At 54.3% G+C, this 15007-nt stretch overlaps 1 protein-coding gene across 1 annotated transcript; it reads right to left on the bottom strand.

Moving 5' to 3' along the window:
- Positions 1–2519: 2519 nt before the first annotated feature.
- On the bottom strand, positions 2520–13716 carry CAV3 (caveolin 3). The gene is made up of 2 exons (XM_012646686.1): positions 13535–13716; positions 2520–3028 (listed from the first exon to the last, which is right to left on the bottom strand). The coding sequence occupies exons 1-2, from the start codon at positions 13646–13648 to the stop codon at positions 2687–2689; spliced, it is 456 nt and encodes a 151-aa protein (XP_012502140.1). The 5' UTR covers positions 13649–13716; the 3' UTR covers positions 2520–2686.
- Positions 13717–15007: the final 1291 nt, after the last annotated feature.

The raw sequence follows: 15007 nt of genomic DNA, 5'->3' as shown, positions 1-15007 counted from the left end.
GCACCTAAGAACCATGTTTTCCACACGTCGCTTTGCCCTTGTTCTCCCTCCCAACAACAGCGACTGTATCTGGTGGCTCGTAGAGTCCTCCCGTTGCCCTGCGGGGCTTCAGAGCTGTCTGCTTGGTTATGACAGAGGCACATGAACTATGGCGGGGGCAAGAGGGCGACCTGGTCCCCTGCTCTGTAGTCACAGGTGCGCTCATTTGTCAGAGTTCTGTGGGAAGATGCTCTAAGGCCCAGCAACAACCTTTTTGTGTGATATCCTGGAACCCTCTGTGTGCCGTGGTCCAACTCTGTGGATAACAGGATTCTAGACTGTTACCGTGAAGGGGCACTTGGGGGCCACCTGCAGAATCACAAATGAGCTTGTGTTAAAATGCAGATTCCTGGGCTCTACTATTGAGGCGGCCTTGGGAGCTGGAGCCCCAGAACCTCCTTTTAACCGGGAGTCCCTGGTGATCCGTGTGGGGTGTGTGAGAGCAAGTGGGTTCCACCCTCCTGCCCTGGGCCCGTGCTTGTTACACCCCCAATGTGCTTGTCAGGGGACTCCTGGAGGGAGCAGAAGTCCTCGGACGTCCGGGCATCTCAAATGTGTGTCCTGTCTCCAGTTCTGTGAACTTCACGGGTACCTGAGCACCTGCCGTGGTCTGCCCTTAGGGAGAGAGAGCGAGCTTGGAAAATGGGAGCGGTAGTCAAATCCGCTTGTAGCAGATGCCGAGAGGGCGAACATCTCTGTATAGCCCAAGATTCCAAGTCTGGAACGATGGCCTCATGATTTCAAGAGATGTTTGAAAAGGCAGCCCCTTCGAGGGGGATGTGAGTAACGCCAGCTTTGACCCTTGTCAGCAGGAGGAGCCTGTGCCCCGCGAGCCCACTCGAGAACGTGGAAGAGCCTGGGGAGATCACAGGCAGTGGGCTCAGGCCACAGGGCTAGTGCTGGCCTGCTGGGTGCCCTTTGTCCAGTCTGCTGACCTCTCTGGGCTGTAACTTTCTCATCTGCAGAAACAAGGGATGAGCGATGAAGCGTTTAGGGGTAAAACGTACTGATGCCTGCAATGTAATTTAAAATGAATAAAGAAAGATGAGATTGGAGGACAGAGGGATGGATAGAGTGATGAAGATGCGAGAAGGCAAGAGTAGCAAAATGTTAACTGTAGAGCCCAGATGTAAATATAGTTGTTCACTGAAAACCTATTCAACTTTTCTCTGTTTGAAATTTACATAAGACGTTAGAAAAAACCCGAACAGGTAAAATTTTACAGCTGAAATAGACATTAGAGGTCATTTTATGGATGAGCATAAATTGTGGCAGAGAAGGGGCAGAAGCAGGACTAGGACCAAAGCTGCCTGTGTCCTGCTCGCAATGCATGTGTGGTCTGTCCACCGCACTGCCCCTCAAGACCACTGGGCTGTGGCCTTGATTGAGATGGTGCTTCTGAAAACCTGAAAAGTGCTGTGGACCCTTAATTATAAGGGACTTAAACGGGTGTTGCATGAAAAGAAAACAAGAAAAGGTTAGATAGGATTGGGAGTACTGGTCTAAACAGGTTTCTCTGCTGCAGGACTTGTCAGAGCCTTTAATATGCCAATGTATATTGAAAATCTCTGAGAGAAATATACAGTATTTCTAAATGAATTTGACCACAGATGCTAACCTGCCCCCCTTTTTATTGAGGACTAAATTCTGGATAACACACTTGGGAAAGGCAGCCCTTTCCCAATGTAAGAGTGCTTGCTGGGTTGTTGTGTGTGTGTGTGTGTGTGTGTGTGTGTGTGTGTGTGTGTGTGTGTGTGTATTTGTCGGAGGAGGGAGGAGGTGGCACATGCCGCTTTCTAGTGCTTTTTATTCCCACAGCCAGTCCACACGTGCACACATCAGACCTTAGGGCTGAAAGTATACACGTGCCAAGTGGCAGTGCTGGGCATGGCAGGGGCTCAGTGTCTGGTGAGCCAAAGGGGAGGTTCAGGGAGGTTTGAACCCAGGCCCTGCCCTCTGTGGTACCCGGGGAGGGTCACCGCCTCTGCCAGCACAAGGGCCGTTTTCCTCCCTTGGGGCCCATTAGTGGGCTCGGAGGCAACAGAAGTCGTTGGGACGTAATCTCCCAAGGAACGTGGCGGGCAGATTCCCAAAACAAGTTGAGTCTCAAGGAAAAACCATCTGTGTCCTGGTCCTTGGATTTGACCAAGTGAAGAGGCAACCAGCTTTCCAGGTTTCTGTTTCTCAGGACAGTGAGACATTTTCGGAGCTGGTGAGGACACACACCAACCTTCCAGACACAAACAAAACACAGCGTTCCCCAAATGCAGCCGAAACCCTTTATTGCAGCCACCCACCTAATGACAACAGTCACTGGCCACTTCCTGGGTGGACGTGGACGGGTCGACCCTGGGGCGGGGACTGAGTGCTGGCTGATGCTGTCACAGTACAAGTGAGCGCAAAGACTTGCAATAGCTGCCTCTTAGCAAACGGCCCGCCCTCACGCCGCTCGTGGGGCACCGCGGTGGGGCCGGGCCTCTGGCTGGGCTGTGTGTTCTTTCTGGCTTTCCTACGCCGTGTGCTCCCATCGTGGGGGAAAATTGAGCAGTCCCTAAAGAGATTGAGCTCTTCGCTGGCCCTGTGGAGCAGTAGCGGGGGCTAGCCTGGCCTGACGTCCCTGCCCCATCACCCTCATCGTCCCCTGGCCTTAGACCTCCTTCCGCAGCATGACCTTGATGCTGCTGCACATCTGGCCCAGGGCGGCAAAGAGCGGGTTGCAGAAGGTGCGGATGCAGAGCGAGTAGATGTGGCTGATGCACTGGATCTCGATCAGGTAGCTCTTGATGCAGGGCACCACCGCCCAGATGTGGCAGAAGGAGATGCAGGCGAACAGGAAGCCCCAGAGCAGGGCCAGCGGGACACCCAGCAGCGTGGACAACAGGCGGTAGCACCAGTACTTGGACACGGTGAAGGTGGTGTAGCTCACCTTCCACACGCCGTCGAAGCTGTAGGTGCCCACGGGCTCCGCGATCACGTCTTCGAAATCCACCTGCAGGGGCGGGATGGGGAATCCTCAACTCACGCGTCTACCCACTTCCCAGAACCTGCTGGACGGCTTGTTACATCCTGGCAGCTGGACCCCATCCCCGGGACTCTGGCCCTGCGGGTCTGGAGTGGGGCCCGAGGCCCTGCATTTCTGATGCGTTCCCCAGTGATGCCACTGGTCCCTGGGCCATGCTGGTCAGCACAACAGAGACCCGTCCAACCCCTCACCTTACGGATGGACACACAGGCCCCAGAAGTCGAGCGACTTGCTTAAAGCCAGCAGTAAGTTAGAGGCGGTGCCAGAGCCACCGCTTTCAAATTCTCTTTCTGATCCTAAGGGTGTCGGACGGTCACACCTGTCCTGCGAAGACTTGCTGAGCACCCGTGGGTAGGCCAGTGGTCAGCACAGTCCCTACCCCCACAGTTTACGGGTACCTGAAGGCGGCCAGGTGGTGCGAGTTGTGGGCCGGGAAAGGGATCAGGGCAGAAGCAGTGACTGCCAAGAGCTGAGGGGAGACACAGCGTGGGCTCAGGGACATGCAGGTGCTTCCGGAAGGCCGAGTGCTAGCCCAGAGTGGCCAGGCTGAGGCTGGAGAGGGGAGGCTGGCCGGCCTCAGTGCGATGGGCCCTTGGAAGCTTTTGCATGGGTGGCGGCTCAGTTAAATCTGGGTTTTGAGCAACTCGTTCCGGCTGTTGCAGTTGGGGTCGTGGCAGGGCTGGGAGTGAGGACGGGTGTGGGGGACCAGCTGGGAGCCGTTGTGGGTGGCGCCTGGTCCAGGGTGGTGGTGGCGGGATGGGGAGAGGTGCATGAGCTATTCTGGCACTTGGCAAAGAGGGCCATGCAGTCCCCGGGGTGAGCCTCCCTGGCCAATAAGGGTATCTGGTGTCCGAGTGTGGCTGAGCCGGCCCGGAGGACCCGGTGGACGAGGCCGAATTTGTTTCACCGGAGTCCCATGGTGACCTTCCTCTCCCCTCCCAACCGACCCCACCCAGCCTGTCCCTCCTTTGGGCGCCCAGTTCACACTCGAGTTCACACATCCCACGGATGAAGGCACCGAAGCCCCATTCGGAAAGTGGGAAAAAATCATCAGTGGACTTTTAAAAAGAGGCTACTTTTGGCCACGTCACATATGGAACCTTCCTGGAGTCCCTGCTGTGCAGCAAGCGTCGCCATGGCTGCCCGCTCACAGGCAGCGCCACTTGGCGTCGCTCAGCCTGAGCGGTCTCATCTGTGAAATGGACGCAGTGACACCTTCCAGCGGGGTTGCGAGGATGAAAGGACGGAAGGCTTGGAAATCAACTGGACAATTGAAAAGCACCGAACAAACGCCGGGGCGCAGTGACTGGGCTCCCCAGGGTCATCCCCAGCGGGGCCTGTGGCGCAGGAGGGCGCCGAGCTCTTTGCTGTGCTCGGCAAATGTAGAAATGCCTGAACCGTTCCGAGATGTCTCCCTTCTAGCCGAGCTCCTAGGCCATTTAAATAAAGGTGGTTGGATGACGGCAGGGACGAATCAGACCCACGGGAGGGGCCGGCGCGGGGGCCACAGGGGCCGGAGCCCAAACATCAGTCTCCCGGGGGTCCCTTTCCCACTTCGGTTGTGGGGATGGCGTCCGCTCCTCTGTGTGCATAGTTATTATTAAAATTACTTTTCATTATAGAAAACATAGCCACATCACAGAAAATTAATAGAAAAAAGAAAACAGAAAGGTCTCCAGATTGTATTTCCCTAATACTCAGGATACCGCGTGGGTGCGTTTCTTTCCCTCTGGAGCTTTCAGTCAACCTCGGGGCCTGGGGCCTGCAGGTCGAGGTGTCCTGACCTGTCTGGCCTGCCCACCCCTGTCAGGCCAATGCCCAGCCTGTCCCTGCCGCCTCACAGCCTGGCTCCTGGAGACACCGTGTGGCCTCAGGAACTGTTGCTGGCACGGGGAGGCGTTTGGACAGAGGGTGGCCTCCCTGCCTTTGTCCCAGCAGACCCTCTCCCTTCTTCCTCTCCTGCTCAGGGCCTGGCGGCTCCTCTTTCTTGCAGCCGTTCTTTAGGGTGGGGCCTCCCCACGCACAGATCACCCAGTCCTGCCTGCTCACCTTGCAGGTGGGCGGAGAACCTGGCCGGGGCCCTCACGGGGTCCAGACTGAATCTAGGCATCCTGTCTTTAATCCAGTGCTCTTCCTGCTGCCCCAGCTGGGGTCAGACCCCACGGTAGATGCCGGCTGTGCTGTGGCTGTCCCCTCCCAGGTCTGGCCCTTGTCAGCCGGAGACCTGCCCCAGGGCAGGGCCACCCAGCCAGTTCCAAGAGCCAGCTATTTCTCCAGCCCCGTGGCAGCCCCACTGCTTTGTCCCTTTATCCTAGAATATTCCTCCATTCTTTAATTATTTGTGGCTGTCCTCTCAGAGGCAGCAGAGTAGAGGACAGCCCTGGCTCCGAAGTCACACGACTGAGGTTCGAGTCCAGTGTGGCTCCTTATCAGGGCTGAACTTGAGCAAGTAACTTAGCTTTTCTGTGCCTCATTTTCCTGGCTTTGTCTCCTTAATTTATTTCATCCTCCCAGGTTGTCAGAGGATTAAGTAAATTAAGATGGAAATATTCAGAACACTGTCTGGCTCAGAGTGCCTGGCTAATACCTGCCAGCTGCTGCTGGTAGCTTCTACAGAGTGCTTTCTTTCAACAGGAAGCTGGGTCTGCATGGGCCAGTGCAGTTGCTGACCGGGTGAGTGACTTTGCAGATCACTCAACCTCTTTGAGCTTCATTTACTCATCTGTGAAATGGGGTTGCTTTGAGGAATAGGGTTAATTTTTCTTCCATTTATTCATCCATCCATCCATGCCCTGCCATCTATCCATCAGTCCACTGACCCATCCGTCCTCCCGTCCATCCATCACCCATCCACCCATCCAAACAAATACTCATCGAGCGCTCACTCTGTGCTGGGCACACCAGCTCTTGGGCAATGCTTAGCACAATGCGTGGCACGTGGTAGGTGCTCAGCGATGGCAGTCACTTGTTCACATGCTCTGAAGTTCCTATGAAAATCGGTCTCAGAAATCCTGTTGACACCAGGTCATTCTCCAGCCTACCTAGTTATAAATGTGCGAGTGCAGGTCTCAGTCTACGCTGATAAGATGGATGGAGTCCTCCTTCCCCCCGCTTTCTGCTTACCGTAATAATCCCAGCCCCAACCATCTCTCTGTTGTGTCTTTTAATTATTATTATGATTATTTTTTTTGAGGAAGCCATTGGTGCTGATATTTGAATATTTGAATTATTTCCAGGGATTGCCTTCGGGCACTGTGCGTGGGGCCACTGCTCTGTTCTCTGAGTCAGGAAACGTGCTATCAGAGGGCTGGGCAGGGCCGGGGAGGCAGCTGTTCCCCTAACTCGGATTTGAGCATCGAGAGAGCTTTGGCCACTGTGTGCTGCTTGAGGGAGATATTTATAAGACCCGGCTCAGGCAGCTCTGGTTAGCTGTGCCAGTGTATCAGAAACACACAGTGATTTCATTTCTTCATTCCTTTCCAGAAGTGGAGGGGACGTGGCTTTTCCTTGCAGGGTGGTGGGCTGGGGGCTGTTCCCATTGGCTGAGCCCCAGGGCGCCGTGTGCAGCTGGAGAAAGGGGCTGGAGGGTGGGGAGGGGGAGACGATGGCTGCTCATTCACTGGCGTCCCCTTCTCTGGCATATTTATTTTTGGAACAGTAAGAGAGCCAGTTGATTAACTGGAACCAGCCAGCACAGCCCCCGCAGTGTCTGAGAGGGCGGGGATGGTGCCGGACGGCAGGGCTGGGCAGTGCCTGAGGATGCGTGGGGGCCAGTGGCCACTGCCTGTCAGAAATACCTCCCAGAGTCCTGCATGACTCAGTCCGTGGGCCTCCAGGGCCCTGGCCGATCGAGATAGGATGTCTGTGGGCGGGAAATAGCTCTGGCAGGGGCTAGGCATATGGTTCCAGTCTCCACTTGGCCACTGCATTACTGTGTGATTTGGGGCTTGGTGCTGTCCGTCTCTGGGCTTCCAGTTGGCTTTTTTTTCCCCCCTGCCCAACTCTACATGGAGAGGATTGGGCTAAGATCCCTAGTGACACGGACTTAGCTTTGGAGTTGGAAGACCCAAGCAAGTGGCTTAGCTTTGCTGGGTCCCAGTTTCCTTGCCTGCTGCTTTGCTACATATGGGTGGTCCACAGTCAGCGGCCCCCATCCCCACCCCAACAAAGTAATTACAGAAGTTGAGAAACATTCTTAGAAACATTCGTAGAAATTTGATGCAGTGATTTTATGTCTGTTGAATCCAATAATAAAAATTGGAGCTTAGCTCTGCATGCCTATTTTTCAATTTATTTCTCTAGTAATTAATTTTTATTGTATTTTGTAACAGCATTGGTGTACAACAGCCTGGCATAATAATAATAAAACTGGGCCTTTACCCAGGTAGTTTGAGATGCATTGGCCTATAAAATAGGAAGGTAAAATGAGGTGATAGCTGCAAAAACAGCTTAAAAATGGCAAAGTTTTGCTTCTTTTTTAATAATTGGTAATAACCATAATAGAATTCTATACAATTGAGGATTGCCATAGTAATACCCACAATGCATTTGGCCCTTGTGGGTGTCAGTTCCGGGCCATGTATCTTATATCTGTTATTTCATGTGGCAAGTAAGTCAGCCTGATGTCAAACGCCTGTCTGAATCCCCTCTGCAATCTCCTTACGCAGGGTCATCGGGGGTCATGCACCCCAGCAGGGGCTGAGGTGCAGAGCACAGCATGGGCCAGTTCTGATGGGGGGAGGAGCTGGCCGGGCGTTATCTGGAGCCTGGGGTCGAGAGCATCCTAAAGAGGGGACCTAGGGCACCTGGGCTGGAACACAAAAGGACTTAGGTTCACGTGAAGGAGCTGGGAAGAGACCGAGGTAACAGAGGGCTGCAAGGGAAGAGAGAGGACCTGCCAGAAGAGCCCCTCAGCATCTGTGAGCTCCCCTTGCCCTCCTGCCTGACCCTCCCCACCTTCTCTCCTGCCCGCTCAGACTCTGCCCTCAGGAAGGCTGGTGCAGTTCGGAATGGGCGTGGTAGAAATACCCTTGGTGAAGGCTAGGCTTGGCTGTGCACCAGCTTCCAGTGGGTGGTTAGCTAGTCTCCAAAGATGACCCTTGATTAGTCTCAGCGTCTATGTCCTTGGGTAGGCTCATCCCATTTTGAGTCTGGGCTTACCCTGTGACTCACTTTCACCATCAGAATGTGGCAGAAAGGATGCTGTGCCAGTTCCAGAACTAAACTTAAAAAGACCTGGCAGCTTCTGCTTTTGGGGGCCCTGAGACCCCATGTGAGAAGTCCACTTTTATACCCTGCTCTAGAGACCAGTGAAGTTAGAAGTCCACTGCTGTACGTGCTCTAGAGACTGGTGGAGAGGCCATGTGAATGGGGAGGCCTGAAACTACACGCAGATCGTCATCCCAGCTGAGCCCTGCCTTCCAGCTACCTCTGCCAATACCCCAGGCATGTGAGTGAGCCATCCTGGGTGTCCCAGCTCAGTAGAGCCCCCAGGTGATTGCAGCCCCAGCTGCCATCTGACTGCAGGTGCATGGGAGGCCCCTAGTGATACCAGTAGAATTGCCCAGCTGAGCCCTGTCAACCCACAGAACTATGAGAGATCATAAAATGGTTGTTGCTTTAAGTCATCGAGTTTTGGGATGATTTGTTACACAGCAATTTATAACTGACACAGTGTGTCTTTAGGGAAAATAAGTGATAACTCTGGACTCCAGCTCTGTCTTCTATAGGATGAGAGGGACTTGTCTGCAGGCAATCTGACGTGTTTGAATGTGGGACGTTCGTGCTCAAACATGGAAGTGCAAAATATTCAGCAGCTCAGCCAGATAAGAACTTAACGGTGGCAGAGACCAGGAATCCGCATTTTAACAAGCTCCCCAAGAAAGCGGACCATGTTTTGAGAGCCTCTAGACCACTTGATACTCAGAAGTCCCCATGACACCAAGTCATAATACTGTCCTGTGTATTAATCTGATATGGCCCTTCTTAGAGGTCACTGACAGAAGGCAAAACATTTCCAAAAGGAAGGAATTGACAATGTGGAATGACTGGTGGGTTGGACGGCCCTCCATGATCCAGCCTTAACCTGTCTTTCCTGCCTTCTCTCCCACAAATCCCCTTTCAGATGCTCTGTCCTAATCCCACCCGACAGTTCATTCATCTACAGACAGAGTGGAAAAGAGGTTTCATCTGCCGTGCCAGGTTTGACTAACTGATGGGGCATGGCTTCCTCGGACAGTGCCATGATCCATTAGTAATGTCTGCTGTGAACACAGGCAGGGGCTGTGGCAGTATCCACTCCCCGCATTTGCGACTCTGTCCCACATCCTTCCCAGTGTTGTGAAAAGCTTCCACACCTTTGCTCATTCTGTTTCTTCTTCTTGGAAAGCCTTGTTCCTCCATCTCACATTTTTAATTTTTCTCATTTTTATTATGCATCTTGCACCTCCTCATAACGCTGGATCCTGATTTTCCCAGATGAAAGTAATTTCTTCCTCCCCTAACTTCCCATGACACCTCATCTGGCATTAACTTATGGCATTTAGCACTGTATTCTGTGTATTTTCATTATTCTAGTCTTCCCCGTTAGGTTGGATTCTTTTTCGGGGGGGAGGTACCATATCAGTTTCGTCTTTGTGCAACTGGGTGTCCCAGATGGGCCCAAACTGGGAGCAGGAGTTGGCAGAACTGGGGGCTGCTGACCCCTCTGTACTAGCCTGAGCTGAAGCAGGAGGGTGTTTGTTTTTCTGAAAGTGCAGACGCGGGTGCAGGTGGAACCAGTGCATCGGAGGTGTGCTGGAGAAGCTGGGATGCTGTGTGTCTGCCCGCCTGTCAGAAGGGCCGACGTGGAGCACCTGAGGTGACAGGCGTTGAATCCAAAAGCCAGAGGACCTGTGTGACGCTCCGGCTCAACCGTCAGTGTGTCAGGGCCCAGGTGCCTCAGTGCGAGTTGAGGGGAGAGAGGGCTGTCGATGAGTCAGCCCTGAGCACTCTCAGAAATAACTGGGGAGGACTCTGGGGTGGGGCTGGGTCCTGAGGCACCCATGGGGCGGGGCTCGAGCCTTCCCAGCTTGGGAGTGAAGGGAGCAGTGTCCTCAGGTGCACCCGCTGGCTCATGGGAGCCCCGGGGACCCTCGGCAGACATTCCCATCGCCCCAGCCTGGCGGGACTTGCACACAGCGGGTCTGTCCTGTCGTCACTGTGTCCTCTGGGACAGCACGGTGCCTGGCACATGGCAGGTACTCGGACATGGTTTGTGGAATCGACGTCGGCAAGGACGGCGGGTGGCAAAGGGAGTGGGGTGTGCCCTGCCCACTCCCTCAGCTCTGACCTCCGTGACCTTCCACACGGCCCTGGGTGCACCCCGAACCTTGGAGACCGCAGCGGGTTGGGTGGAGCGTACAGGGTTCTCCCTCTGCCTTTGGCTCTCACTTTCTAGCCGAGGTTTAAGGGCAGCACCGAAAGCGAGTGCCTCCGCTCTGCTGGGGTCAAACCCATAGACGCAGCGGGGCTGTCTCCTGCTGTTCGTCCTCAGCTTTCTGTGTGTGAAGCCTGAGCGGCTGGTGGTGAAGGGGACAGGGTCTCCCTTTTCTCCACTCAACCTTTATCTATACCCGGGACTCAGGCCCAGAGAGGGAGAGGGATTTTTCCAGAGTTACACAGCAAGCTAGTGTCGAGGCTGGGACCAGGACTGGGGTCTCTGTGGCAGGGTCCTACCCCAGCATTCTTTCCACATCATTGCTCCTCACCCATAAGGAGCTCTGCCACCCGTGAGGCCACCCAACAGGTGCCACGCAGGGCACTGCCAGGGCCTTCTGAGTCTTCCTCTGGGCCTCCCTCACTCCCTCTGCCTTCCTGTCCCTCTTGCTGGTCTTTTCCCCAGTTGAGGACAAAATCCAGGGGATGCAGGGGCTGCCCTGTTCAGACAGGCCACCCCGTCCCTCCCAGCCACGGTCACCTCTCTTTCCTCCCCTTCTTCATTCTTTAACAGACCGCGACATGGACCTGACGTCTACTTGAACCTGTATGTGGTACTTATCTGACTGTTTTATGATCCTCGTCCTGTAGTTCTAAACTTGTTCATCTCTCACTCGTTGAAAACAAAAGAAAGAAAAAGTCAACTCCCCAAACCAGAGAATGTCCAAAATATACCAAATAACGGTCTCCCCTGGTCAGAATTATTTGTGTCCTCTTTGGCCTTTGAGTGCTGTTTTTCTGGGGCTCAGGCCTCCAGGAGAGCACAGCTCGCAGCCCCAGGGGCGGCTGCATAGAGCCACCACCGTCCCGCCTGTCCCCCTGCGTCATGATCTGAGCCTCCCGAGACCCCCTCTGCACTCCTCACCTGGTGTGGGGTCCCCTTCTCCATCCCCCTGCAGCCCGCCAGGGCCCGCCAGAGGGTCACCTGGGCCTAACACCTGCTCCTGGCTTAGTTCTCTTGTCCCCCAGACTGCAAGCCCCTCTTCAGCTCACATTTGCCACACTCTCGCTGGGGACTGTGTGAGGCACTTGCAAACCCCTCGTCTCATTTAATCCTTACATCATGTTTCTGTTGCGTATCTTTGCTCTGAGATTCAGTTTCCCGGTGGAGGTAAATGATCTTATCCCCATTTTACAGGGGGAAACTGAGGCTCAGAAAACCTAGGTATCTTGTGTAGTGTTATTATTTTTAGGCAAAAGAGCCTGGATTTGAAATCAACTATTCCTGCTAGATCACAGTGTAGAAACCTTGACTAATTACATCTCATATTTATATAGTGCTTTACAGCTTGCGAGATTTGCTCCCTAATTTCCCCATTGCAGCTTTCACACTGTGCCGTGATACATACCCTGTCTCAGTCACTAATGATTTCTAGAAATAGCACATATAGCATAACATGAGCTGTTACAGAGGAGTGCCCAAGGAATGCCCCCCCTCTGAGGGGGCCCAGAGGAGGGAGCAACTGATTGCCTGGAGGAGTCGGGGAAGGCTTCCTGGAGGAGGTACCATTTGAGTTGGGCCCTGAAGGCTGAACAGGAGGTGGGCACACCTGGCACAAGCACAGAGGTGTGTTTTGGTGGGTGTGCCGGCAGGTGGGAGCAGACAGGCAGAAGCAACAGGTTGGGACCGAGCTGTGTTAGGTTTGGAAAGTCACGAGGAGAGGTTAGGCTTATCCGGCTGGGGAGGTGTCCCCTGCAGGGACAGGACAGGACAGAACAGTCCTCAGCCACACAGGCTACTCCCGTGGCTCTGAGCGTTGAGCATTTGAAATGTGGCCAATGCAACTGAAGAATTCTAAAGTTTGTTTAATTTTAATTAAAATATAAAAAACTTGTACTCGATTCCATTATTGGAAAACTTTTAAGAATGTTTGGAACAATTTGGGCATGTGAATCGATTTTCAACCGTAAACTGTGTGAATTCTAAATACAGCACAGAACGAGTATTTCTGATGAAAATTTGGCATCCAAATGGGGATGTACTGCACGCTGAAGATACACATTGGGTTTTGAAGATGAAGAAAAACTGTGCAATAGTTCATCGATAATTGATCTATATCAATATGTTGAAATGATACTATTTTAGATATGTATGGTTAAATAAAAAAATCATGAAAATTAATTTCACCTGTTTGTTGTTTACTTTTTTAAATGCAGCTACTAGAAAATTTAAAATTCCGTGGGGTAACTGTATCCCTGTTGGACGGCACTGGGCTGAGATTCTGGCGTGTCCAGCAGGGCCCGGGAGGCCCCAGCGCCTGCCCCTTAGCAGCCCCTCCAGCGACTCTGACGTCCGTGACTGGGACCTGCTCTGAGGAGTTCTGCTTTAAAAAGATCCCTCTGGGTACCAGGTGGAGGTCGCATTGAAGTGCGGGCCTCGGGGCAGCCGGGCTGCCGACGTGGAAGATACAGAAAGAGGCCCAACTTCAGGCAGTGGCCATGGGGAGACTCCCCGAAGGCTGGACGACTCTCAGCATTCCCTTCCAGGGCCCCGGGTGCCCTCCGAGTGGCCTCTGCCCCGGCCTGGCCGCAGGACATGGGGTGAGAGGGGACCTGAGGGAAGGGCCCAACACAGCCCCAGCCTCGGGGGACAGATGTTGGGCAGTGGTCTGGGGGAGTGGGTGCACCTCCAGGGGCTGCCAGCCTCTGGGGGTTGGCCCCACACTCACCGAGGAGATGGCAGAAAGGCCCCCTGGCACAGAAACGAGCCCAGCTTGGCCACCTGTTCCTATTCCTCCCAGGACGAGGGCCAGGCGTGGATGGCAAGGGCCCCAGAGTAGTAAGGAGGAATTTTCTTTGTGACTTGCCTTCCCTGTCCCGATCAACGCTCGAGCCGTGTATACGTGGCTAAGTTTTTGCTCTTGGTTATGGGAGATTTGGAGAAGACAGCAACAGGTCTCTTTTCAGGGAAACCGCCTGTGTCTGCGCGGAAACCCTCCCCTGCCCAGCGCCCAAACCTGACCTCCTCGGGCTGCGAGGCAGGCCCGCAGAGCCTACCTTGACTATGTCCTCGTTAATGTTCTTGGGGTCTCGGTTCACCAGATCGATCTCCTTGAAGTGAATGTCCTTGACGATCTGGGCCTCCAGGTCCGTGTGCTCTTCGGCCATCATCGCGGAGCTGGGGACCCGTGGGAGGAGATCGAGCGGTGTGGCCGGCCGGGGCTGAGAGTGCTTGGGGCAGAGAGACCAGTTCAGTGTCCCCAGACTTGTGTCCCTGCAGCTAAATAGGCCCCACCCAGCATGCCGGCTGACAGCTGTCCCACATAACTTCAGCCTGCCTCTGGCTAAAGCCTCCCGTGGCAGGCCTCCAAGCTAAAATTAAGACTGGAGCTCTTCTGGAAGGCTGAGCACGCCTTAAAGGGGGCTGCCGCGGGTGCCGGGCCTCAGGAGAGGGAGCAGAGGGCCTGGCGGTCCCTGCGTGTCACCAAGGTGGCCAGGCTGTCCTGTGGGGCCCCTGCGATTTGCCCCACCGCTGTCAGCGCTTGGGCTCCGCTGTGGAGCAGCTGTCCGAGGAGAGCGGTGCGGTTGGCTCCAGCTCTGCTTCTGGCCGGCTGTGTGACCTTGGGCACACTTTGCCTCTCTGGGCCACTATGTCTCCATCTATAAAAATGGGGACGTGATAACTGTTGGGGCTCCTACCTTTGTGGAGAGGAGGAGACAGGCTGGTGTGCGGGAACAGCCTCGGGAGCTGCAAATGCTGTCTGGCCGGGTTCTGGCTGGACTGTGGGTACCTGGCCCTGCTGTTTGGTGGCCTGGAGCAGGTCTGAGGTCTCCCCCTTCTGGGGCTTGCGGTGTGGGCGGGGGTGTGGGTGGGCTCTGGGGCCAGAGGAGTGAGAGGGAGCCAAGGACTGGCAAAGCAGAGGGATGGGCAAACAGTAGGGCCATGTATAGTAAACACATGTAAAAATATAGTGAATATTTTAGGCAGCCCTGGTTATGTAAGTTGAGGGGTCCAGAGTGAAACAAAATGCAGGGCCCTTGTTAAAAAGTGATTAAAAATTTTGAGATGTTGGAACCAGGCCCCAGGCCCCATGGGTTGCATGTTCCTGAAGCTGGCCCTGGTTTCAGGCTCTGAGGGCCATGTCACCTCTGTCATGACCACTCAGTTCTGAGCACAAAAGCAGCCACAGGCAATACGTAAACAAACAAGGGGGCATGGTTGTGTTCCAATAAAACTTTATTTACAAAAATAAGTGGCCGCCAGAACACCAAAATAAGATTTTGGCCTATGGGCTGTAGTGTGCGGACCCTGTGTAGAGTCCTGGTCAGCAGAGCCACCTCCGGAGGGCGCTGCCCTGAGCCACGTCTGGCCAGCCTCAGGTCGCGTTTGAGCCAGCGCAGGTTCGATCTCCTGGCGACAATAGCTCTGCCTTGAGCACCGCACCTCACTGGCTTCCTTCAGTCTTTGCCTCGTCTTTCCGTCAGAGAATGAGCATGGGCACAGGAGCCCCAAGCCACCGCATCCCCTCC

This window comes from Propithecus coquereli, unplaced genomic scaffold, assembly GCF_000956105.1.
Source record: "Propithecus coquereli isolate 6110/MARCELLA unplaced genomic scaffold, Pcoq_1.0 Scaffold107, whole genome shotgun sequence".
In the NCBI taxonomy this organism is placed as follows: domain Eukaryota; kingdom Metazoa; phylum Chordata; class Mammalia; order Primates; family Indriidae; genus Propithecus; species Propithecus coquereli.
This window is presented reverse-complemented; position numbering and strand designations above follow the sequence as displayed.